General features: G+C 41.1%; 1 protein-coding gene across 6 annotated transcripts in view; it reads left to right on the plus strand.

Annotated features, from left to right (window-relative positions):
- The window catches only part of asmtl (acetylserotonin O-methyltransferase-like), a 158556-nt gene that overhangs the window by 9339 nt on the left and 124118 nt on the right, over nt 1–25099 (plus strand). For 3 of the 6 annotated variants that reach the window (XM_074695552.1, XM_074695554.1, XM_074695553.1), the window contains exon 15: nt 131–425. In XM_074695552.1, the coding sequence (XP_074551653.1) occupies nt 131–336 (206 nt within the window). In that variant the 3' untranslated portion in view covers nt 337–425. Of the gene's footprint in view, nt 1–130; nt 426–528; nt 641–13473; nt 13869–25099 lie in introns of those variants that run through there. The other 3 variants (XR_012599927.1, XR_012599926.1, XM_074695555.1) reach the window with 2 other exon arrangements.

The following is a 25099-nucleotide window of genomic DNA, read 5'->3' on the forward strand; positions in this document are numbered from 1 at the left end:
ATAAAAATCGTTTCCCTGATTTCAAATCCAAACTCAAGAGACGCTTGTGGAGCCTGTGTGTAATGTCGATCTTTTCATGAAGCGAATAATTCAGAGAGAGTTCTTACGGGATCCTTAATCCTGTCCCAAGGCGGCGGGATCCTGCTCAGTGAGATCCTCCTGGATGAGGACCGGGGCGGTCCGAGCCGCGGGCTGCTGCAGGCGCTCAGCATGAGCGTGGGCAAACAGAGGAGCACCACGGAGTACAGCCTGCTCCTGAAGAGCCACGGGTTCAGGACGACCCAGGTCAGACACACGGGGAACCTGCTGGACGCTCTGCTGAGCATCAAGGAGTGAGCCACGGCTCGCTCAGAGACTCTGAGATCCAGCCCGTCTCCACCAGAACCAGGACTCTGTGATCCCCTCATGTAGCGTCTGTGAATCAATAAAGAGTTTGACTTTCCTCTGTGTCCGTCCCTCTTTGAGCTTTGGATCCTGCTCTGAGGATCAGACACGCTAAGGTTTTGTTGATCTCTTGTGTTGGGTCAGGATGCGCCGTGCTCGTCGCTGAGACCACGCTGGACGGACGGCGAGCCCACGCCGCCCTGCAGTCCCTGAACATGCTGGCTCAGACGGAGGGGACGGAGAGGACGGAGAGGCAGTACGTGGACTTGCTGAGCAGACACGGGTTTGGGGGAACACGCTTGGTGCACACGGGGAACTTTCTGGATGCTTTCCTGTCTGTGAAGATGTAGAGTGAATAAAAAGTGTGTCACACTTTCTGGTGGTTGATCTTCCTGTCAGGGGTCAAAGGTTAGAGACATCATGAGCAGACCCGTGGTTTTATGATCTGTTTTTAATATTTTTAAGCCTGTGGATTGTTCTGATTCCTCGGCCTCGTTGATCCAGACTCTGGTAGTCTCTGGGTTCCTGAACGCCTCGCCCTGTGGTCAGCGGGATGACGGCTGCAGAGTGCATCCTGCCTCTTAAACACCCCGAGTGTCGTGTCAGAGTGATGCAACACAGATGCAATGTTAGAGAGATGATTAAAGAGAAATGATAAAATATAAGCAGAGATTTCTCCCGTGAAGAGACGCCGTTTTTCTATATGACTTCATGTTCCCGTCAGTTTTATCGACACTTTGAGCCTCATTGCCAGGGATGAGGGAGTTTCTGCGGTGACGACCCGTCAAACGGTCTCTGAGGAGAGGGTGGAGCGAACGTCTCAGCCTGAACCATGGGTTTGGAATTTGGTTTAAAGTTTGATTCTCGTTTTTTGAACTTTTTAAACTTGTTCAGCTCGTATTACCGTCCAAATGTTAGAGTCTCACTACATCAAAGCGCCGTTTGACGACAGCGCGTTCCTCTGATTGGAGAGTTTAACTCAAAACACTCAGATTGCATCAGGTGACAAAAGTCTGTGCACTCAGCCTCTGAAAAATAATCCATAGATAATTTAAAATTCAGGGAAACAAAACGGGTTTTAGATGAAATGTTGATTTACTGATCGACTGTTAACGTTTCTGTCTTCAAAGTACAAAAAAATCAGTGATAGGGAATGAAAACGTGACAAACACAAAGACAGACTTAAACTACTAAAGAGAAAGGAGAAATAACTTCATAGAAATTAACATTAAACAACCAGATAATACACAGGTTTATATATTTATATTTTCATTTGAAATATTCCAGTTACTGCAAGTGGTCTAACCTCTGCCCATTTTTATTTCTTTTATTTTGAACATACACATTTCTGATTCATCCTTTAATCTGTGTTCAAAGCATTTAACATGAATACAATCAGAATTTTTTTGGGAATAAATATTTGAAGCTAAGAAAGTTTTCCTAATCAACCAAAATGTCACAGACCCCCTGCCATACCTCCATGGACCCCCCCAGGGGCCACAAACCCCCTGTTGAAGACCTCTGCTATAGTCAATGAATGCTCTTCATAATAAATAAAATAGAAAATATAATAATAAGTGTATATACAAAAGTATTCACTCAATATTATCCCTTTATATAAACTCATTTTTTTATGTAAATATAATCATTTAACTGTTTATATGTACAGTTATTCACGTAAAAAAGATGAAATATTAATTGTAATTTATTTCTTTCCATAAATATTTTCAAACATGTAGTTACTTGTAAAGAAGTATGAAATAAAATGAATAAAAAAATGGAATGAATATAAACATGTATAAAATACTGATTTTTTAACACATGTATTTTAATATTTAAAGTTGCTTGTATAAAAAAATGAAATAAAATAAATGAAAAATTAATTAAATGTAAAAATGTATAAAATACTGAATTTTTTACACTTATTTTCAAACATATAGTTACTTGTATAAAAATTTAAAATAAAATAAACATGAATAAAATAGTGAATATATTTACATAAATATTTCCTAACATATAGTTGCTTTTATAAAAATATGAAATAAAATGAATACATAAAATAAATACAAACATGAGTAAAATAGTGAATTTATCTACATAAATATTTTCAAACATATAGTTTCTTGTTTAAAAATATTAAATAAAATAAATACATAAAATAAAAATATGAAATAAAATAAACAATAAAAGAAATATATAAATGTTTAAAATACTGAATTTTTTTACATTTAGTTGCTCGTGTAAAAGTTTAAAAATATAAATCAAAATGAATAATTAATAAAATAAATATAAACATGAATAAAATACTGAATTTCTTTTCAAATATATTTCTATATAGCTGCTTATACACTTATTAACAAGAAATGGAAAACAGCCTCAAAGAAATACAAATAGCTCAAAAGTGACACCACAAACTGATGTGAAATTTATAAAGACGTGCAAATCATCCACAAAGCTTTAGACATCTCTACAAAGAGCAGGAAACAACCACCAGGAGATTAAATAGTTACAACATAAAGAGATGAAACATGGCTGCAACTAACTTTAAAAGTGTAAATAAAAGACAACAGACATTTACATTTAATAAAGATGCAAAACAACGTCAACGATGTGTAAAAGAAAGTTACAAAGACATAAACCAAAAGAAAAAGTGTAACCCTGACTCATGCTCAGTATTTATCTCCCTGCTGTGTCAGCAAACCTCCACAAGGTGGCGCCACAAACCTGCAGATAATCCAGGACGACTTGTTTCCTGTTTTGAACTTCTTGATGAGGTTTAAAGAGACCATGTGAACATTAAAAGACGGGAACTTGTCCTGATCGTAGTTTCTGTTACCGTGGAAGCAGTGTTGTGTGTTTCCTGTTGTTCCTGAGCTGAAGCTCCTATATCTCTGCTGTCTCTATCTCTGCTGTCTCTGTCTCTGTGTCTCTGTCTCTGCTGTCTCCAGCTTTAAGGCCAGGTTTCACAGCAGCCAAACAGCTGATGGGAGTGTGGGAATATGTGCAGCCAGGGTAAATATCTCTTATTCCCTCTGACACTGAACGTCTATCAGGAGAACTCTTCATCCTGGTCCCGGGGTGTTTTCCTAGCATGGTAATGAGGGTGGTCATGTTATTCAGAGCCATTTTCCTGTCAGTCCGAGCTGCGGCTTATTGTGACATCCAACTGATTTTTATTGCTCAGATTTCACTCTGACGAGGAGCGACGGGGGAGGGTGGGCTGGAGTTCAGGCCGAGCGTGGGCTCTGGGCCGTGAGAGGTTTGTTGTGCTGTGAACACATTCAGGAGGCATCAAACTTCTCCGGCAGAGCGATGGTGAAAGTATTTATTAGTTCAGTGAATTCAGATTCACGCGTCAGTCCGCTGGATGGTGAAACCCAGATGAGTCCGTGTTCCTTTAAAACATGACAAAGCATGCCCAGAGAAGCATTTGCATACCCCCCCAGCTCCCAGCGTCCCATCTGCACCCACTCACCCTCGACTTATTGTGTTGGAGCATCAACAGCAAAGCCTCTGCAGAGTCTGTCTAATGAAAACCATTCAAGTCAATCAAGTTTAGCAGAGACCAAAGGCCGGTGTAATTTGGGAAAATTGCTCAAACTCCAAAGTAATCTTCTGTAATGTGATCTCGCCCATTGAACACTGGCTGTACTGTACGTGTCGGATAAGAGCTCAGTCATTTTCTTCAAATGCAGTCCTGACAAGCAGCACGGATATCCACCTGCAAGTAATCATCATTCTCGTGTTAAGTGCTTTGATATTAAAATGACTGATTTAAGACCATTTGCTGCTAGAAGATAGTGGATCTGAAACACTTCCACATGTGGACGGGGAGGATAAGGAGTGTTTGGGAACCAGGGGGACTGTTTGTTGTGTTTGTTGGTGAAGAAAAACACAGAACAGCTTCACTTTTTCCACATTTGATACAAAAAGTCCATCCATCTCTCAGAAAACTATGAAATAATCCACGTTTAAAAAATTATAATAAGTGCAAAGAGTCATTAAAGGTCGTTTCAGGGTTTCTCCTCATGCAACTCCAGGTGCCACCACTAGAGAGCAGCGTTGACCAGAGAAACTTCCCCGCAGAGTTTTTCCTCCCTGTTTGTTGACACACTTCAAAGTGACAGCAGAGGACGGATGATTTTCCTGCTGAGATATTTGAGTTTTTGCTAATACCCATGTCAAACTCCTGTGTCATCTCAGTCAAGAAGAAACAAACAGCTCCTGTGTTTACACCCGGAGCAGCTCTGTGACTTTGGGAAGGAAACGCAGACTCAAATGGTTGCATGCAGAATAACAAACATTCCCTAATCAGACGATTTTTTCTCCTGAATTGCTTCTCCAAACTGAACTCATGCTCGGGCACCTGTTTCAAAGACGCGGCTTGTTTATCAAAGGCCTCTCTGTCAACAAACAGAATAAGCGCGATGATGGCTGGCTCTTCAGCCCACATCTGATTTCAGCAAATGTGCGATTGTTCAAAGTGAGTTGTGCTTCATTGATTTGTTTCAAGGCAGAGGAAAAATAACCCCGGGGCTTCTACCAGTTAGAAATAACAATGGAGTCCTTCTCGGCTGTTTGTAGTTTTTTGGACTGACATCAGTTGTAGAACATGGAGGGATTTTCACAGAGGATTGGGACTGTTTAAAAGAGTGAGGCTACTTTTCATGAAGTAGGCTTTATGCTGCAGTATCAGATTAGTGAAATATACACTCGGTGATTCAGCGAATGTTTGTTCTCGCTTTATGTCTGCTTTTCATCTCAGGGCCCGGGATTATCAAACAGATCTTCATTTGTTTCAGACTCTTCAGAGCCGGGGTCTGCAACCTTTACTTTACTAGGAGACATTTTTCCTCAGCTCAGCTGGACTGAAGTCATCAGGAGCCAAAAAATCTACTTTATCTTCACAATCACAACCAAAAAGTGTATAAAAATCTACACATAGTTAAAATCTGGTGAATAATTATCTAAACAAGAAGTTTTTTGAATCTATATAATTTTACATTTGATGTCTTAGTGTCATTACCTTCAATAATTTGCAAAAAGTAAAATAAAAGACATTTAAAAAAATCCAGAAAATGCTGAAATTTCAAATAATTTGCTAAAATTTCATTAAAAAAATTACAAACATCTTAGAAATGTTGAAATTAAAAAAATGCAAAAACAAACAGTTTTGAAATTTTAAGTTTGCATATAACTTTAAAAAAATTACCAAAAATTCAAAAAATTAAAAAAAAAATTGAAACTCAATCTCCAAAAAAAACCCCAGAAATTCAATACATTCAAAACAAAATTTTTTTAAAAAAAGGAAAAAAAACTTTTGATAACATATTTTGATAATATCGCTAATCTCATCATTTTTTTTTGTCATCATTGCTTATGATAAAGAAATGCTAGCTGTTTTATTCTTTAGCGGTATGCTAAATTATGCTAACAGTCTCTCTTTTTAAAAAAATTAAATATCTATTTTTTTTTGTATTTATTCATCGACCGTATAATATATGGACCTAGTCTCTGTGGCGTCACCTGTCTGTCCCTGATACAGTGTAATGAATGAAGCTTATTAGCTGTGTATTGAAGTTGTATCTGTTCATTTAAATGTTAGCATAGCGCCTCCCTTCTCTTGATAACAGCTTCATCAGTGACTGCTGCTAGTTTTTGCTAGTAAGTTCGTAACTCTTTTGTGACAAAACATCTTGATATTAAAAAAATAATCTTCACTGTTTCCTATCTTAATGCTACGCTATGCTAATCGCCTCCTTAGCTTTGGCTAAATACTGATGATATCAAAGTTCCTGTTACATTTTACTGGTTGATTATAGTTTTAAGCTTTATGTCACAAAACGAATCCACAAAACAAACCTCATTTCCTGTGTTTAGTCCAGTTTAACTTTCTTTTTCTGCCAATTAACAAGTGTCTGAAATGTTTGACGGTGTCATTTAGATCATTATTGTTCCTGTTTTCTTTTATTTGTTTCTCTTCTTTAACGCGTCTTTCAGTATCCTTAATAAGCGCTATTTAAACCAGATTTATCGTTATTATTATTATCATTAATATTATTATTTTTATCATTATTATTATTATTATTATTATTTATTTATTTATTTATTTATAATTATTATCATCATAATTATTATTTCTATTTATTATAATTATTTATTTACAATTATTTATTTTCATTTTTACTACTACTATTGTTATTACTATTTTTTTCTACTTATGTTATTTATTATTATTATTATTATTATTATTTTTTTTTTTTTTTATTATTATTATTATTATTATTATTATTATTATAGGTGGAACAATGCTAGCTGTTCCCTTTGTTTCTAGTCTTTATGCTAAGCTAGGTTAACCACCTCCTTACTTCCAGTTGAAACTTCCTGGATTAAGCTTTATACACACAGAGAACTCCCAATAAGAGGTGACAGTGTCACCGGTTAATGTTCAGGTGTATCTCTAGAAACTTTGAACCTGATGCTAGTAAAGTAGCAAACAGGTTTTAATCTGTTTTAATCCCTCGTTGCTTCTAGCTTCGTTCCCAAACTGAAAACATGAGCGTCCATTTAGCCTCTGCTAACAACATCAGCCTCATCAACATATGGAGATGTTTGTTGTGGTCAGACCCCGCGCCGTCTCCTCGTCCCGTCGCTGCGTGATGCGTGAGGTGTCATTCACAGATACAGTAGGGGGCGGAGACTCTCGGTGCTGAAATGGTTGGTGACAGGGCTTTCATCCGACCCACGGAGGCTCTTTGTTGTTATTTTGGGATCTCTCATGGGTGCAATCTGAGAGAGCAGCAGACAGACGGGTCTCATCTCTGCACCAGCACCAACACACACTCTGCACACACACTCTCAGGTGTGTGCTAAAAAACTGTAACATGCTCCACTGTCATGTCAATCAAACCGGCTGATTTTCTGGAGGCGTGTGCGCCAACGGGAACGCCATTAACGCTGAGTGACACACACCGGTGGAGAGTTTCAAACCTTTTTCTAAAAGTCTCTTAACGAGATCTCTCGATGAAGGATCTGCTAACTGAATCATGATGTTAGGGGGCGGGGCCTCAGACACCAGGAGGGCTGGCCAATCAGAGTGAAGGGGGTTTGTGGAGCAGGAGCCTTAAAGAGACAGGAAATAAAACATCCGTCTGGACAGAATAAGACTGAAAATTCTCCTCACAGCAGCTTCAGGTTGATGATTTTATAATTTGGTGCTTAGAGATAATTTCCCGTCAGGTAAAGAGAGACTTTGGTCTTTTTGTAATTGAGTTCAAGTCGCCTGCGTCAGAATTAAAAACCATGAAAAATAAAAACAAAACGCTCCTTGATTCGCCGTCCTTTTGAAACGCTCTCTGCGTGAAGCGAAATGAAAGTAGCTGGCGTCTATTTGATTTCACATTCAAACGCTTACAGTGACTGTAACCTCTGACAGTGTAAGATGCAAAACAAATGTTTAGCCTATCAATGGCTGGTGCCGGCGAGATATTTATGGGGTTGACAGAGTTGTCTTTGTGTCTGTCTCGCCGTCTGTTATCCTGAGTTGAAGGTGCTGCGGCGGTGGCCTCTGACACGGATCAGAGGCGTGTGCTGTTAAAAACAAGCGAGGAGATCTCTTCCTCTCACGGCGCGATGCTAACCCCTGCTCTTAACCCCCTCCAGCAGCAGATCATCCTCCAAACAATAACAATCAATCCCCTGCACATCTGACAGAGCTGCACAACAACTTATAAATGATATGCATCTCCTGCTGGTCCCATGGCAACCGCCTCGACTTTATTGTTGCGTTTCTTTGATCCCGCCAAGCTTTGATTCATTTCTCTTTCACCCTTTTAGCTAAACATATCATGTGAATTTGGAGCTTTGTTCCTGACAGTCCCCGTCTTACCTCGCTCTCTCCACAGGCTCCTGACGCCTCCCAGAGGAGCCGTGAAGGAGGAGGAGGAGGAGGAGGAGGAGGAGAGGAATTCCACTGGATTCAAAGACTTCTCTGGGTTTGCTTTTGACTCCTCCGCCTTCGCCTTCGCCTTCCCCGGCTCCTCGCGTTGACCTGCTCCTCGTGATCCCCTGCCAAACCGTCTTCCTGGCCCTGAGGGAGCGTTTCTGTGCGTGCACACGCATCACGCCGTGTTTGGTCCTGCGTTCACGTCCAGGCGTTTGGTTCCTCGCTGAGGAGCGTGAACTCTGCCTGATTTATCGCTCATTTCTCATCAGGCTCTGTCGTTAGCTGCCGGGTTAATTACAAACATGATTTCGCTCTTAGTGTTTCCAGAGAAGTGGTCTGAGACTCGCTGCTTGTGTCTAAAAGACGTCTTTCACCAAACGAGAGCGTAATGAAAAATGAAAAGTGTGTGTTTTCCCTGTACCATCTGGTTTCAATCACGGCGATATCCTAAACATGGCGGCGCTCTGAGTCAGCTCCCCTCGGCCTGCCTCCCAGACGTCAGCCACTCATTATTCCAGTCAGGCCTCTGCTCGGCTGCACAAAGTCCGGCGCTTTCACCAGCACAGCCAGGATGTGAGTCGGGTTTCTCTGCTTCTTCTCGCACTTAATAATCACGAGAAAACCGCTGCTTTCACCATCACGGCGTGCTGGATCACCGCCATTAATCTGCTTCGAATGTGACTTAACCTGCCCCGTGTAAACACTCCAAACACAGCCGTCCTCCAGCGACAGCGAACACGTATAAAAACAGCTTCTTTCTGCAGTTACAACTTTTCCAGATTTCACAGATTCTTCTGCTCTTGTTTCTGCCACACACACTCACACACACACACACACACACCCTCAGCCAGCTCTGCTATTGCAACCAATTGCACGCTTCAATCCCCAAATTTCACCCCAGCTCTCTTCTAATCTGCTGCAAAATGAGGGAAATTCAGGGACAAATTCAGGAGGAAAAGAGAAAAACTACTTTTACTGCACGACTGACGTTTCCAGCGTTTGGGGATTCGAGTCAAAGTGGAGAGAAGTGAAGCTAAAGCTGCAAAAATTCACACTTTATTTCACAATCACACCAGTTTACTTCATGCCAACACGTCATTTCAAAGGTAGACTCTTCGCATAACAACCGTTAACAGATTAAACCTCTGTTTGAGCGTCTGCTCTGTCCGACACCAGATGCACAATTAAATCTGCACAAACTGCTGCATGCATGGTGCTGAAGGTGACGGCTCTGTGTTTGTCAGCCCGCTCTCTCCACATGCATGCAGCCCCTGAATGTCAGGAGCTCATATTAAATATTGTGAGTTTGCACTAATGTGCAGCAAAAAGCAGATTTCCTCAAATGAGTTCAACCTGCTCAGACTAACTTAATAAAGCTCATGTGTGGAGTTTATAACTGGATGTAAACACATGAAGCTAACACTGGTGTCTCCTCAAGACCTGAAACACCAAACAAGACCATCAGAAAGTTTAGTTTCTCATCTTTTGATTCCATTTGAAGACAGTGCAAGCGTAGCGGTGGATGTCTGACCAGCAGAGGACGGCACAGAGGAAACTGTCACTTTTACATTTTTAACATTTTCTTGAATTTTTGTGCAGAAATTAATTATAAAGATAAACATCCAGAGTTTTGGTACTTTAACTTTTCTCAAAATGAAAATTAATACATTTCTTATTTTCAAAACAAGATTTATTGTGTTTTTTCGTGTGTCAATTCGTACTAGAGAAGAGAAACTGAAACTTAAGTATCAATCCCAACTGATCCCGATGTTGGCATCCATAGATATATATAGTTTAGATTGATCGGCACACCTCTACTTATAACTATATATATTTTTATGAATGGATCGAAGAGCCGCACACCAAAAGGCAAAGAGCCACATGTGGTTCGCAAGCCACAGGTTGGCCACCCCTGTTTTAGACCTTTATTTCTACGTAGCGCCCTCACCACCTGTGGAGAACATGGACAAACATCAAGATGAAATAAAAACAGATAAATGAACAAAGTATGTTAATGAAGATAAAGTACAATGCATGAACATATACAAAGATTGGCTGTCAAAAATGTAGCTTTTCTTTTTGTCATGAATCTGGAAACATCTGAAAATATCTTTTTTTAAAAACCTCCTCACTTGTTGCACGGAGCTGTACAGGAAATTAGCAAAATCAAAGATTCAGAGGATGCAAAAAAAATAATAATTCTCAATTTTCTTTAAATACAAGGACAAACAAAAAAATAAAAATAAAAATAAAATCTCTTTTTACTATATAGATAAAAAATGTAAGTATAAAAAAAGAAGTGTAAGATAAAAATGTATAAATTTAAATATAAAACTGTCTTAACAATCCAAAAAACTCAGCCTCCTCTTTACAGTAATTATTGGTGAAAGTTTGCAGTGATGTCATAAACATGCTCTTTAAAAATGAGCCTGAACCACTCTGTGAATGCATAGATCTTGCAGTGCATTATGGGATACATCCACATGACACAGTAGCTCCTCTGCAGGAGGAGCAGCATCAGTCTAAAGAGACTTTATGACACTGATGGGAAAAAATGCTGCTGCAGAAAGTGCACCACTTCAAAATAAAATTATAAAGATGGATAAACACCAGTAAAATAAAAACACACATTTCCTCTTCTTCTTTTTCTCTTTTTTATAAACAGGCTGGGGTTTTAGACTCAATCCCTCCATCATCATAACATTTGTAAACTTCTCAGAGTGGCTCCAGTTTGTCTTTCATCGCTCCTCAGCGAGTCACTCAGGGAGTATGAGCCTGAATATCTCACCCTCAATGATAACCATGTGTGTAATGAACCAGTTAGTGACGTTAATGTGATCATTGTTTTAGGACGAAGACTGACTGCGCTTAGAGTGAGTGAAGGTGACGTTTCAGTGACGCCCACTTTCAGATATGTGTTTGTAACGTCACCTCAGGGGACGCAGGAAACCACAACCAACGAGACATTTGGGATGTGACGCTGATGATGCTGAAGAGCAAGTGAAAAACAAAATCTTAGACCTTTAAAACTAGACCTTTACTTTCATAGGAGCCATTTTACCCTCAGCTCACCTGGATTAAAGTCATTCAGGAGCAACAAAATCCACTTTATCTTCACAATTAAGACAAAGTGGATAAAATACTAAACAAGGGGAAAATCTGAGGAATAATTATCTAAATAGAACATTCAATGTATAATTTATAAATTTTTGTATGTAATGTCCTTTTTTTAAATTTAATACATTTGCAAATATTTTTAAAAGTTATAAATGTTAAAATTTTGCAAAATAAAAAAATATAAATTTAATTTAAAAAAAAATGAAAAAAGAAATTCCAAAATTTTGCAAAGATTCAATTTAGGTGCATTCTAAAAATTTGAATTAAAAAAAAAAAAAATCTTAAATTTTTGCAATTAACAAAAAAAGGCAAACTTTTCAAACAATTGTTAAATTTGAAAAATTTCAAACATTTTTTTAATAATTATTTAATTTGAAAACTTATATTGACAGTGTGGCTCAAATCATCATTTTTTCTTGTTTGCTAGCGCCTTGCCTCATATCAAGCATGTATCTGAAGTTGGAACACTGGCAGTTAAATGAGTCCAATCATAGGAATAGGAATAATTATCTAAATGAGCAGAGTTTTTTTTTAATTTGTGAAACTGTACATGTGATTTCTTTCTTTCTTTCTTTCTTTTTTTTATTATCAAAACATTTTTGAATTTTAAAAAAATTTTTTTTAAAGAATTGCAAAAATTTCAAAGAATTTTAAAAATTTCAAAAAGTGTCAATTTTTTTTAACTGGATAAATTTGCAAACAAATTAAAAAAAAAAATATATATATATATATATATATATATATATATATATATATATATATATATATATATATATATATATATATATATATATATATATATATAAAAAATACAAGAAAATGATTTTTATAAATTTGCAATAAATCCAAAAATATTTTAAAAAATGGCATATGTTTCAAAATTTTTGAAAGAATACTTGAATATGATAACATATACTGATGATGTTGCTCTTCTCAATATTTTTGTTGTTTGCTTATGTTTTGCCACATATCAATCATGTATATTAGTCCAGCACGTTGTCAGTTAAATGAATCCATCCTCACAGAATTAAAATCAGTATTTTCTTCCAGATGAGTCTTTTTGTAGATGTAGTTATCTTCCCAGGGCTGTAAAACTTGAGGTTAGCCACAGGTGCATGGAAAGTTGGTGGGCTGTTGATGTTGTAGGAGGTGAAGTAGAGCGGTGGCAGGCTTTATTGACAGATGGGATGAAGATTTAGTTCAACTAAATGTTAACGCAGGATTTTATTTAGTGTCAGTGTCTTTAATCATCAATACCCTCTGGAAGAAAAATAAAAAATCTTTATTTCAATCATATTTTTTAAAGCTACAAGGAGACACTGCAGAGGAAACGTTGTGAAGCTCTTGCAGATAAACTTTTTTACTTTCTCTTATTTTGGCTCCATGAACCCAGAGAGTGCATGTCTCATTTTCCCCTCTGCACAGTGGTTGTAATACGACTTTCCACCAAAGGAGGGCAGTATGACTATGATAACAAGCATCACCACAAAGACCCAAACCACAACCAGCTCAGCTCGACACCCTTTAAAGCTGCTGTTTGGGTGGATAGTACATGATTTATGACGTATAAGGTGAATTTTGATGTTTGATTCTTGGTTTTCAATTAGAGAAATGTTTGATTATCGGTTGAAATTAAGGTGGAAACATGCATGAATTCATCACTTCTGTGTGTTTGTGGTGGTTTTTTCTCTATAAATCTTTGTATACATGTTTTCAGTTTGGCTCAAAAGTCATTTCTCTGTTTTTCCACAGCTTTTCTCTGATCTGGAGTCATTGATTTCCACATCCTGATGACTTTCTTCTTCCAATTAGTGATCAATAAGGCCTAATAGCTGATTAGCACAGATTAAACATGTGATCATTGGTCCACTAATATCTCGTTTTATGTTTTTAAATCCAGCTTTTTCACAGACTCATTAGGATATTTTTCTTCTTCTTACAAATATTCTGCCTCTGGAAATAAACACCCACCGATGTTTTCTCACTAATCAATGTTTAATCCTCTTTTTTTTTCTGTTTGTTTCAAGCCGTGTTTGAAGAGGAGCCGTGGAGCCTGAGGACGGTTGGAGGAGGGGGCGGGAGCCGAGCCGAGCCGAGCGGGGCCTGGACGGGTCGGCTGCACCTGAAACCGTCTACCTGAGGGTAAGACCTGAGCGCTGACCCCAGCAGGCGCGGCACAAACACAAAGAAACAAAGAGGATTTCACAGATTGGGACGCCATGAAGGGAACTTATATCAGAAAGGCTGTTTGATGTAGCCGCTGATTAATGCTGGGTTTGATTGTGCTGGTTCTGGCTGTCAGCTCCGTTTGTCTCTGATTACACCCTCACATACGCTCAGATTAATCACAGCACATTTCACACTTTTCTCCTCTTTTAATCAACATGATTAATTTAGCCTAAATAACAATAAACCCTCTCCTCCAACACGAGTTTCTGCTGTACCTCTTCTCCTGCTTTCCTCTGTAGAGCTTCAGCAAACAGCTGCCTGATGAATAAGTCAGCTCCTCTAAATATGGCTCAGAGTCATGTATCTTTAAAAACGACTTAATAACGCTAATCAAGATTATCAACAACGTAGCAATTATATCTTTACTCTTTCCTCTCTTAATTATGGATCCTTCTCCTTCACCGCGGATAAAAGCGGCTGCTGCTCGGTCTCAGGTGGATTGTTCATCTTAAGTGTTTATGATGGTGTATTTGTATCACAGCTACGCTTCGCTGCCTTAAAGTGGCAGAGCTGTGTGTGTGTGAGTGTGTGTGTGTGTGTGTGAGGGGCCCGTGTGTCTTTGCGGTGTGTGGATCAACCACATGGAGGAGTTCCTATGTTTTATTTATTGATATGTTTTAGCAGGGGAAGACCTCGTGTTCATTATCATAAAGGCCTCTAGACATCCAGTCACACACACAAAGCCCTACTGTATCTTCACACACACACACACACACACACACACATGGATCAACACAAGAGGAGCAGGCCGCTTTCCCGCTCCTCGCCGGCTAACGTCAGTGTCAGAAGCTGACAGTGTCAAAGTGTCGTCGTTTCCCGCTCGTAAACTGTCCCTGAAGCTGTCGTTGTGAAAAAGATGTAAAACACAGGCTGTTCCTTCGTCTTCACGGAGGAGGGGTTGTTTTTATTCTCCCCCCTTCTTTTAGTGTTTTTTAAAATATGTCACATCTCTTCTGTCAGGGCCCTGAGGCGCCAGGCGCTGCTCGTCGAGCTAGCACAGCAGCGTTAGCGTTAGCGTTAGCACACCCAGCGGAGTCTGACCAGATTGTACCTGCGTCTTCTTCCTTCCTGAGCTCAAAGGCGGGTTTTTTTTACAGACATGTGTTGTCATGTGATGTGTGTGTGAGCGTGGATCTCTTCCTGTGTGTGTGTGTGTGTGTGTGTAAAGGAGGAGGAACAGATGTGGGGAAAGTGGGTAAAAACTCAATATGAACCCTGCAGAGGCCTTCCACTCGCTCTGTTCAATTATTTAGAGTCAAAGAAAAAGAGGAAAGAGGAGCGTTCCTCCTCCGCAGCCACTGTTCGCAGGAAGGAATCACATATTTATCTAGTCTCGTCTTTGCCAAATAGCCGGAAATGGAAACAAATACCTTCAATTGGATTCTTGGCTCTGGTGTTTTCCTTGTGCTGCTGTGTGTGTGTGTGTGTGTGTGTGTGTGTGTAGTCGTGCAGTTATATTGAAAAATTCCTCAGGACCAAAAAATTCTCAAAGTTAGTGCTGACAAGCAGGATTTCTCATGCTACGTCGATGTACACTTGGCAGTTTGAGGCAAAGCTTATCCTCTCCTCCCGTCTCATGTGATGGGAGGAGGAGGAGGAGGAGGAGGAGGAGGAGGAGGAGGAGGAGGAAAAAAAGTGCTCACCTATTTAATTTGATTAGAGATTAGAGGAGGAAAAGAGTCACATTTCCTCCCTGGCACGTCTCCACTCGGCGCACTCTGAACCTGATTTTAGAAAGAGATGTCACAGCCAAGCGCCGGCGTAATGCCTGTAATTACTCTGAACTCAAATAAATAAATAAATTTGCTTTTCTTTGTGAAAGTCTGACAGGTTTTCCAACATCCTCCACTGGAAAATAATCACAGAGTGTGTGCTGGGGCGTGCGCGGCCCGCTGCGTGTGTGTTGGCGTGCGTGTGTGTGTGGGTGTGTGCCTGTGTTTACATATAGTGCGGCGCTTGTAAAGCAGAGAATCAGACAGGATGAGGTTTTGACAGCTACAGTATAGCTTGTTTTCCCCTCTCTTCTCTTTTTTTGACTGTGATAATCTTCGCTCTGCCGCCGCCGCCGCCGCCGTTTGAGGCTGATCAGGTTGGAGGTGCAGCTTTGTAAATAATAAGGTTAGAGTTTTTGCACAGTTGCTCGTGCCGCGCCTGATCTCGCTCCTATTAGTGACAATTGGCTGTGACCTCACCTGCTCACCTGTGCTGTCATCACCGAGGGCGTCTGAGCGCGAGCAGCAGCAGCAGCAGGCGATTAGATCATCCTCTCTGGTCATAGGAGGAGACATCCAGACAAACGCTGCTCCGCTCAGCCAAAGCGGGTCTGATGCGTGTTGTCACCACGGCTGGCTCCTCGACTTTTCATATCGTTCGGCTGCAAAAACACTTTTCATATTCCCCGTTTGAGGGAGGAACACTGCAGCTCTCAAAATCTCAGGAAACATTAGCCTTTCCCCGCGAACAGGTGAGTTACACGCCTCTCACAGGAAGCAGAGCGCCGAAAGGTGTTTGGGGAAATTAGCCTAGCTTCATTTTCCTACGAGACAAAACGAAACCTTCAGTGTGACTCGGTTCAGGTAAAGAGAAACGATCACGGGGCGCAGGTGTGTGACGTAACCTTGTCAAACAAACTGAAGGAGCCGCTCGTCACGCCACAGGAAGCTCCACGTGTGTTGATTTAAAGCAAGTTAATCTTATTTAATTTGATTTTACAACACGTTTATAATCTTTCAGCTCATATTAAACACCTGAGAGGCCGGCAAGAAACCAGAGCAACAATGAGTGAGAAAGAAGAAGAAATAACAACCACCACCACCAAAAACGCTGCCTCTGTTTTTGTTTTTTAATGTTAGAGCTACGTTAGCAAAACTCCTCCACAGTCGCCATGTTTGTTTTTGAGTTTGTTGTTGTCATAAACTTTGACTCTGGGCTGCCCCCTGGTGGATGTATTGGTTAACAGCAATGCGAATGTAAAGGCTCAACAGACATTTTCATGCGTAAAGTGAGAATAAATGGGACGAAAAATCTGTTTTTATTGGATTTACACCAGAGCAAACAAACCCTCTGTCAGAGGGAAGAAGATTAAATTCACCCAGTAAGGGCTGTGGTTTAAAATGGACCGCCGAGGTCAGCTTACCTGCCCGCGTCACAACCTGTTGCAATGAGCTGCTGCTCTGAACTGAGAGATGTTTCCAAACCACGACTCTGTGGAGTCGCTGTGACCCAGTTTTCATCAAAGGTGAATTCATGTGAGTCCACTGCACTGGTTCCCTCTTTGATTTAGTGACTCTGTGGGTGAGAGTCTGTTTTCAACTCACCCCTGACTCAGTTTGTATATGTTAATGCTAATGCTAATGCTAATGCTGGTCTCAAGTCAGATACAGGTGTAGGCCTGCTGCTAACTCAGGTTGTGCTTGGAAATGTTTACAGTTACAGACAATCTGCAAAAGCTACAACACAAATGCAAAATCCACAACACAAATCCAAAAACAACAACACAAATGCAAAATCCACAACACAAATGCAAAAACAACAACACAAATGCAAAATCCACAACACAAATGCAAAAACAACAACACAAATGCAAAAACAACAACACAAATGCAAAATCCACAACACAAATGCAAAATCCACAACACAAATGCAAAAACAACAACACAAATGCAAAAGCTACAACAAAAATGCAAAAAAAAACACAAATGCAAAAAAATAAACAAAAATGCAAAAGCCACAACAAAACTGCAAAACCAACACAAATGCAAAAACATAAACAAAATGCAAAATCTACAACAAAAACGCAAAAGCCACAACAAAAATGCAAAACCAACACAAATGAAAAAACATAAACACAAATGCAAAATCCACAACACAAATGCAAAAACAACAACACCAATGCAGAATCCACAACACAAATGCAAAAACAACAACATAAATGCAAAAACAACAACACAAATGCAAAAACAACAACACATGCAAAAGCCACAACAAAAATGCAAAACTAACACAAATGAAAAAACATAAACACAAATGCAAAAGCCATAACAAAAATGCAAAACCAACATAAATGCAAAAACAGAAACACAAATGCAAAACCTCCAACATAAATGCAAAATCCACAACACAAATGCAAAAGCCACAACAAAACTGCAAAACCACAACACAAATGCAAAAACATAAACAAAATGCAAAATCTACAACAAAAACGCAAAAGCCACAACAAAAATGCAAAACCAACACAAATGAAAAAACATAAACACAAATGCAAAATCCACAACACAAATGCAAAAACAACAACACAAATGCAAAATCCACAACACAAATGCAAAAACAACAACACAAATGCAAAAGCCACAACAAAACTGCAAAACCAACACAAATGCAAAAACATAAACAAAATGCAAAATCTACAACAAAAACGCAAAAGCCACAACAAAAATGCAAAAGCCACAACAAAAATGCAAAACCAACACAAATGAAAAAACATAAACACAAATGCAAAATCCACAACACAAATGCAAAAACAACAACACCAATGCAAAATCCACAACACAAATGCAAAAACAACAACATAAATGCAAAAACAACACATGCAAAAGCCACAACAAAAATGCAAAACCAACACAAATGCAAAAACATAAACAAAATGCAAAATCTACAACAAAAATGCAAAATCCACAACACAAATGCAAAACTAACACAAATGAAAAAACATAAACAAAAATGCAAAAGCCATAACAAAAATGCAAAACCAACATAAATGCAAAAACATAAACACAAATGAAAAAGCTCCAACACAAATGCAAAAGCTCCAACACAAATGCAAAAGCCACAACCCAAGGGATGCAAAAGAGGTCAGTTTTCCCAATGGACACAGAAAAGTTGCAAAAGTAGGTAAATATTTTTTTTTTTAACTTTATATTTGATCCGTAATGTAACAGGGCCTAATGTTTACTTTAAAAAGGATCATTTTTCATGATAAAAAAACAACAACACCCTCCTCTCTTTCTATTTTTTTGACCAATCACAGCCTGATGTTAACGTTTGTCTCCTTTTTGTTTCCAATCTTCGTCTAACGTTAGCTTCACTTTGTATAAAAAAAGAAAAATGTTTGAACTTTGTTTCTTGTCTCTGAAGCAACTGATCGACTCATCAGTCGTCACAAAAACACCTGAACGCTGTTTCACGAGTCCCTGCAGAGCCCACTTCCTGTTTGAGTGACTTAAATAAATTCAGTGAATTAGAAACAATATTTAATCCATGATAAGACTCTCAGCTGAAAGTGTGACCTTCATGACACCAGGAAGTGTGGGTCAGTAAACTCAGGAAGTGATCGTATTTCAGGAAACGTGGAATAAAGTGATTTTACATCTCGAGCTTCCACTAAAGGAAAAGTCCGTCAAGTTTTGAGCAGCTTGTTTAAAGTCTCTGGACTCTTTCAAAGATCCTCTGGGGAAAGCAACCTTCACAGTCTTCTCTTTCATCATATGGATGGTGTGATAATAACAATGATGTTTAAAATTTGTATTTTAAAGCAGCTTCAAACAGTGATATCATTAATTAGGAATCAATGAGTTTCCTGGCGTTCAAAGTGGAGATAAAACTCTTTGTTTGATAAAAAGCTGCCTGCTGTTAGGGTCGCTGGTTTATTCATAGGACGGAGGAACATGAAACTAAATTTGATGTTGGAAAAAAGAGAAAAGATCTGATTTATTAAGAGGATGATGTTACAGTGATGCTTCACTGATTAACAAACTCCTCTCACCTCCTCGCCGCCTCCTTCCTCCTGAGCGCGACGGTCAGGCTGGTGCTCGAGGCCTCTTCCACCTCCTCTCTGGTCAATCAGCAGCTTCGTCCTCATGAAGCCTCCGTTTCCCATGAGCCTCCTCTTTGTGCTGCGGCGGCGTGGAGCAGTCGCACCTCTTCGCTGCCGTCCTGATCAAGGATTGGAGAACAAACCGCAGCTCGCCGCGCGTTTTCTTTTCCCTGACAAAGCTGCGCGCTGTGAATTATAGATGCTGAAACAACCTTTAAACATGTTCATTAAAGATCACGCTTTCTGGAGGAAGAGAAAACGCTCATAAATATTTCTCTCAAGCAAATCTGAGTACAAGCCCCCTCCTCTTCCTCCCTCCTCTTCCTCCTCTATTCTCTTTTCCCAGTCGAGAGGGAGACGGTGCCTCAGCAACCTTGACTGGAGACAAGCAGGAGACACATGCGTGACTGCATCGACTCTGCTTGTGATGGCTGTTAGCTAGCTTTCCCTCCTGAATCTGCCCGCCATCCGCCCGCCGCCCGCCATCCATCCACCCGCCTGCCTGCCTGCCTGCCTGCTGATGTGCTATTACTCGCTGTGGAAGAGATGCTTGTGTGCAGGATGACACATTATTATCCTTTAATCTCGCTCTCAGCTTGTTGAGCATCAAATTGAAATATCCTGAACAGATGTAAAAACACATGTGAGCCCGGGCGCGCAAGCTGTGCCGCGCTTTGTTTCATCTATCCGTGATGTGAGCCTTAAGGAGAAGCTTTTTAAAATTTCATCACTATTCAAAAGGATAATTAATACGTACCCCCAGGCTTTGATTATGCGATACCCAGTGTGTAGAGCTGGTGTTGCCATAATGAGCCACTCATCAGCGCTCTGCCTGAGCCTCCCCAACAAACATACAGTTTGCATAAGGTACTTAAGATTCTGCTGAGGTACCATCATACTTCTGCGTGTGTGTGCGTGTGTGTGTGTGTTCATACGTACGTGTGTATGCATGTGAGGTGTGAGTCTAATTTGCAGTACAATGCTATAGGTTAGATCACTCTGGTTGTTGCAGTTTGTTTACAAGAGGACCCCTGTCAGATTGTCAGCAGAAAGCCAGACCCTTTCTACAAAGCCTGCCACTGCCTTCCCACACACACACACACACACACACACACACACACACACACTCACAGAGCGGCTTGTTTCCAGTCTAAAAGCAGTGCAGGAGCAGCCGGTTGTCAGCGAGTGGGTGCAGCGGTGGAGGAGATGGACAGGCAGGTGGAGACAGACAGGCCGTGGAATCCGAAGGGGAATATCGAGAGTTCACACATAATGAGACCTGTCAATTTGAATGCCTCAAGGCGAACGCAGCGAGCAGGCAGTGGCTGTCGACCCAGCAGCCATTTCTTCTCAGGGAGAATATTTCAGGCTAATCTCTCACCCTTGACCCCGAACGCTCTCTAAACAAGACGGGTACCATGGCAATTACTGTCGCCGTGTGGAGGTAACCACGGCTTTCTGAATGGAGGAACCACTGAGGGTTTGAGAATGAGCATCAGGATCTGAATGCTTATACTGTAACTGTGGCCACTTTGCGCTAACGTTTACATACGACAGAAACAACACCGCGTTTGGGTTCTGCTCGATGGTGACTTCCACCATCTTTGGGTGTCGTATGCTACCTTCAAATGGATTCCATGAAGAGAGTATTTTCCTTGAGCTGTGTGCAGCAGTAAGACTTGGTGATGGAGAGGTAAACAAGAACAGCATCACTAACTTTTCTTTTTAATTTTTTTTTTTTTGCTTTTTCTGCCTTTAATTGGACAGAGGAGGAAACAGGATGACTATAAGACGTTTCTGTTATGTGCATATCACCTTTCATATGTGCAACAATCAGTATCACCCTCTTTCACTTCCTGCCTATGTATGATACTTCTTGAGGACACATCACCACCTTTCCTGTACATATCACCTCCCCCTGCACAGTGTTTTAGTGCTCTGGCTTTTTTTTTTTAATAGTCTTCACTCAAATTGTTTTAAATCTCCCGTACCCTGCTCCTTTTCTGCAGTTTAATCTGGATCATTGATGTCTTCATGAAATGGTAGTAACATGTTTTGGTCCAAAAAGCCAATAAATCAAGCACAGCAGCATTGTTTCCAGGCTCTCATAGCCCCTCTGTTCAGAACGCTCTGATTTAGTGGGCGTGGCCTTCATATGTAAATGAGCCACCGCTGATACCGCCCCGCTCTTCCACGTCACTGAGAGCGGCGCCACGAGCTCCGAGTGCACAATGTTTAGAAAACAGAGAAGCTCCTTTACCGTAACATTACAGGCTAAAACAACAGGCTAACTGCAGCTAAAGTTAGCATCCTGAAGCTAACACAGAGACAGGGGGGACACTGAGGAAAAGCTCTTCCATCTGCTCCACAGCACACAGCATTTAAAATACTCACATTTCCAGGGTCCCAGGTTTGTTGGAGGATGGTTGGTAATGCACCTGGATTCAGGACCAGTCTATTGGCTAGCCCTCTGTTGGACTGTCCAAAGTTGGAAAAGCAGTCGGCCGTGAAGTGACTAGCACACACATGCTCAGTTTTACTGAGTGTAGCTGGAACATTTCCTGATAAATGAACTGTAGACACTTAGTCTGTCTTCTTCTGAGATGGGAAGCTTGAGCATGGAACTATGTGGCTGTTTACGGCCAAAAACAGAGCAGTGATGGCTCTTCAACTTCACTGTCTCCTCTAGCAGCAGGGAGGGGCGTCGGTGGGATTTTACATTCACAAGCTCTACTAAGAACAGGTTTGGTCATTAAATATCACATTTTGTGGGCTGGGAGGAAAGACAAAGACCCACACATTTCACTAAAAGACTTAATAAAGTGGTTTTTGCACAATATGGGACCTTCAAGTCTTTAGACATCTTGACCCTGAAGGAGACCTGCACAAGACTTCCTATGTGTCTGGACTGTTGGTCCGTGTACAAACGGCAAATAAAGACCTTGACTCCTTGAATCCTTGAATTGAATTTTGCAGGTCTCAGCATTTTCATGTTATTGTCCAAAGCCACAAAGAAAAATGAATAATTGGTCATCAAACTGGGATCCACATGCTCCATAATTTCCGTCATCAAGCACATCACAACTTGCGAACTTGAAGCTGTTGCTAAATTTGACTGACAACGTTTTTTACTTTGCAAGAGAGGAATTTAACTTAACTTAACGGATACAATGTCATAAGAAGGAGAAATGGACTTTAACATGAAGAAGTGTTGGTTATTTTGTTTAAAACATACAGATCTGTAAAGCTCAAGAAGCCTTCATCTTTCTCATTCCTCTAAAAGTTTTCAGCTCCTCAGTTTTCCTGTTTCCTTCCTGTACCATAACTGACCAATCAGCATCGAGTATTCAAAGACGTGACCGGCCCCCGTTTCCCCGTTTCATCTGAGGAACTCTGACACATCTTTCTTGTGACAGCTAACAGGCCGTCACTGTCACGCGTCCAGGATCTCCTCTGACTCCTTATTCCCCTCGCAGCGAGCCGCCCCCGATCCTGGTCCAAAGTCTGGGGGAAGACGGGGAATAGAGGATGTCATCAGAGATTTGCCGAGGGCCGCGGACGGCCTGTGATGGCGCTTTACCCTGCATGTTCACCCGGCGCTGAAGTGACACACGAGAGGGACACGGGGACCTGCTGACAGCAGACGGACCTCGCTGTTTCTTCGTCCTTAAATCCAATTCCATGCTTGACACCAGGTGGAATTAGCTTTGGACAGGTGAGTGATAAGTTCCCGGCGCTCTCGCCAAACGGATCCAGGCCTCTTCACGGAGGAGTGGAGAGTAACTCTGAGGATTGTTGAGGGTTGTCCCCAAATAAAACCCGAGATCATCCTCCAGACGACAGAAACACGTCTTCACTCGCGGCGCAGCAGGAAGGAGCGTTCGGTAATCAACATCAGCGTTAAGGATCTCTTTGATAAAGCTCTCAGACGTCTGTGTCTATTCGAAAAGACGATCCTATCAATTACTAATCAATAGCTCTCCTGCAGCTTAAAGAGGATGAAATATACATCTGCCCCCGTGGAGCATCCAGAGAGAAAATCATTAGCCGGCCGCGCTGCTTGTTTTCAGCATTACTGCTTTATTGACCGCTGTAAATGACGGTTCACCGGGGAGGAGCTTTGATTTTGGACGGATAAATAATGGAGGAGGAAACTATCGCAGGTAATGAAGGAGTCATCATCCTCCTTTTTCTCATTTTCTGCCTCCTCTCTCCTCCTCCTCCTCGAATCTTTGAGTGACAATCACGGCGATACTCAAGGCCTCCAAACCTCCTTTCTCCCAGCATCCCCCGGTCTCCCCGGTCAATGGGTGTCAATCAGACCTTGGCCCTCACGCAGATTGGCAACAAGTATCCTCGCGCTCACGAAACAATTATGACCGGGCTGCTCTGGAAATGGATTCCCGCGGCGACTCTCCACACCGCGCTCCTCCCCTTTCGGCCGACGGGGTCCTGCCATGGGAAGCAATTATCGCTGGATGCCAGCTGACATCCCGGCTCTATTGCCAGGCGCGATCAGCCCTCGTCCTCGGGCTTTCTCTGGGCAAATAGCATCCTCAACACTCAAATCAAACCTCTTACCAGCCATTGGCTTCCATCAGAGCGAGGCGGCCGCCTTTGTTCCTCCTGGACAATGCGCTGGGAGTTCGGCGGATACAGAGGCGGACAATAAAGAGGGGGTTTGATTTTGCAAGAGCTGGACTCAAACTGCTCCATCTCCCCGGAGTGAAACCCTGAGAGAGGCCTGAGCAACAGAAGGGAAGAGGAAGATGAGGGGGAGGAAGCAGCGCCCTGTGTCCTAGGCTGAGGGAGCGAGGAGAGGAAGCAAGGGACAAGAGGGAGGGAGTTAATGAGTGCTTGTCAGAAATCATCAGATCAGCTCGGTTATAGAAAATTATGACGATTCATGCTCCTCAATGACCCACTTTCCTGTAAAGAAGACGAGCTAAAATATTTCTCTGATGAGTCCATGGGGTCGAATCTACCAAACCGTAACCGTTAGAAACTGATCCATGATTTAAGGATCGTTACACGTCCACAAACTGTGACTGAGCAGATGTAGAAACACGTGACGCTCTGAGTCCTGCAGCATTTCTGTCACCATGACTGCAGTTGTTGTGTTTTCAGCTTTTTGCTCAGTTTAGTTTTTGTTTCATGCGTCAGATTTTAAACTTGTAGCATTTCAGAATTTGCAGTTCATCACTTTTGGTGGAAACTTTTGTTGGAGCTTGATTGAACTCGTCGGCCACACGTGCACGGATGTGTTAAAAATCAAAGTATTTTGCAAATTCTGCTGGATCTTTAAACCTTTAAAGAGTGGAAAACTTTAAGGGGACAGTCAATGAGGATTTTGCATCATTATTATTGAGACTGACTGACACTTGAGCCAAACTGAAGCTCTGGGCCTTGTCCACACCAAGGGCGTAGGTTTGCATAGGGACGGTAGGGACATAACACTACCAACTTTTCAGGAGGCACAAATTGTCCCCACCAACTTTTAAGCAACTTTTTGCATAATATAATGAGTTCAGTTATATAGGGAATTTAGATTGTCTTCCCATATGTTGTAAGGATAGAATTGACCCAACCGTTATTAAGTGAATTATTTTCAT

This window comes from Halichoeres trimaculatus, unplaced genomic scaffold (genome assembly GCF_033239565.1).
Source record: "Halichoeres trimaculatus isolate MK-OKI-2021-1 unplaced genomic scaffold, fHalTri1.1 fHalTri1_scaffold_19, whole genome shotgun sequence".
NCBI lineage: Eukaryota > Metazoa > Chordata > Actinopteri > Labriformes > Labridae > Halichoeres > Halichoeres trimaculatus.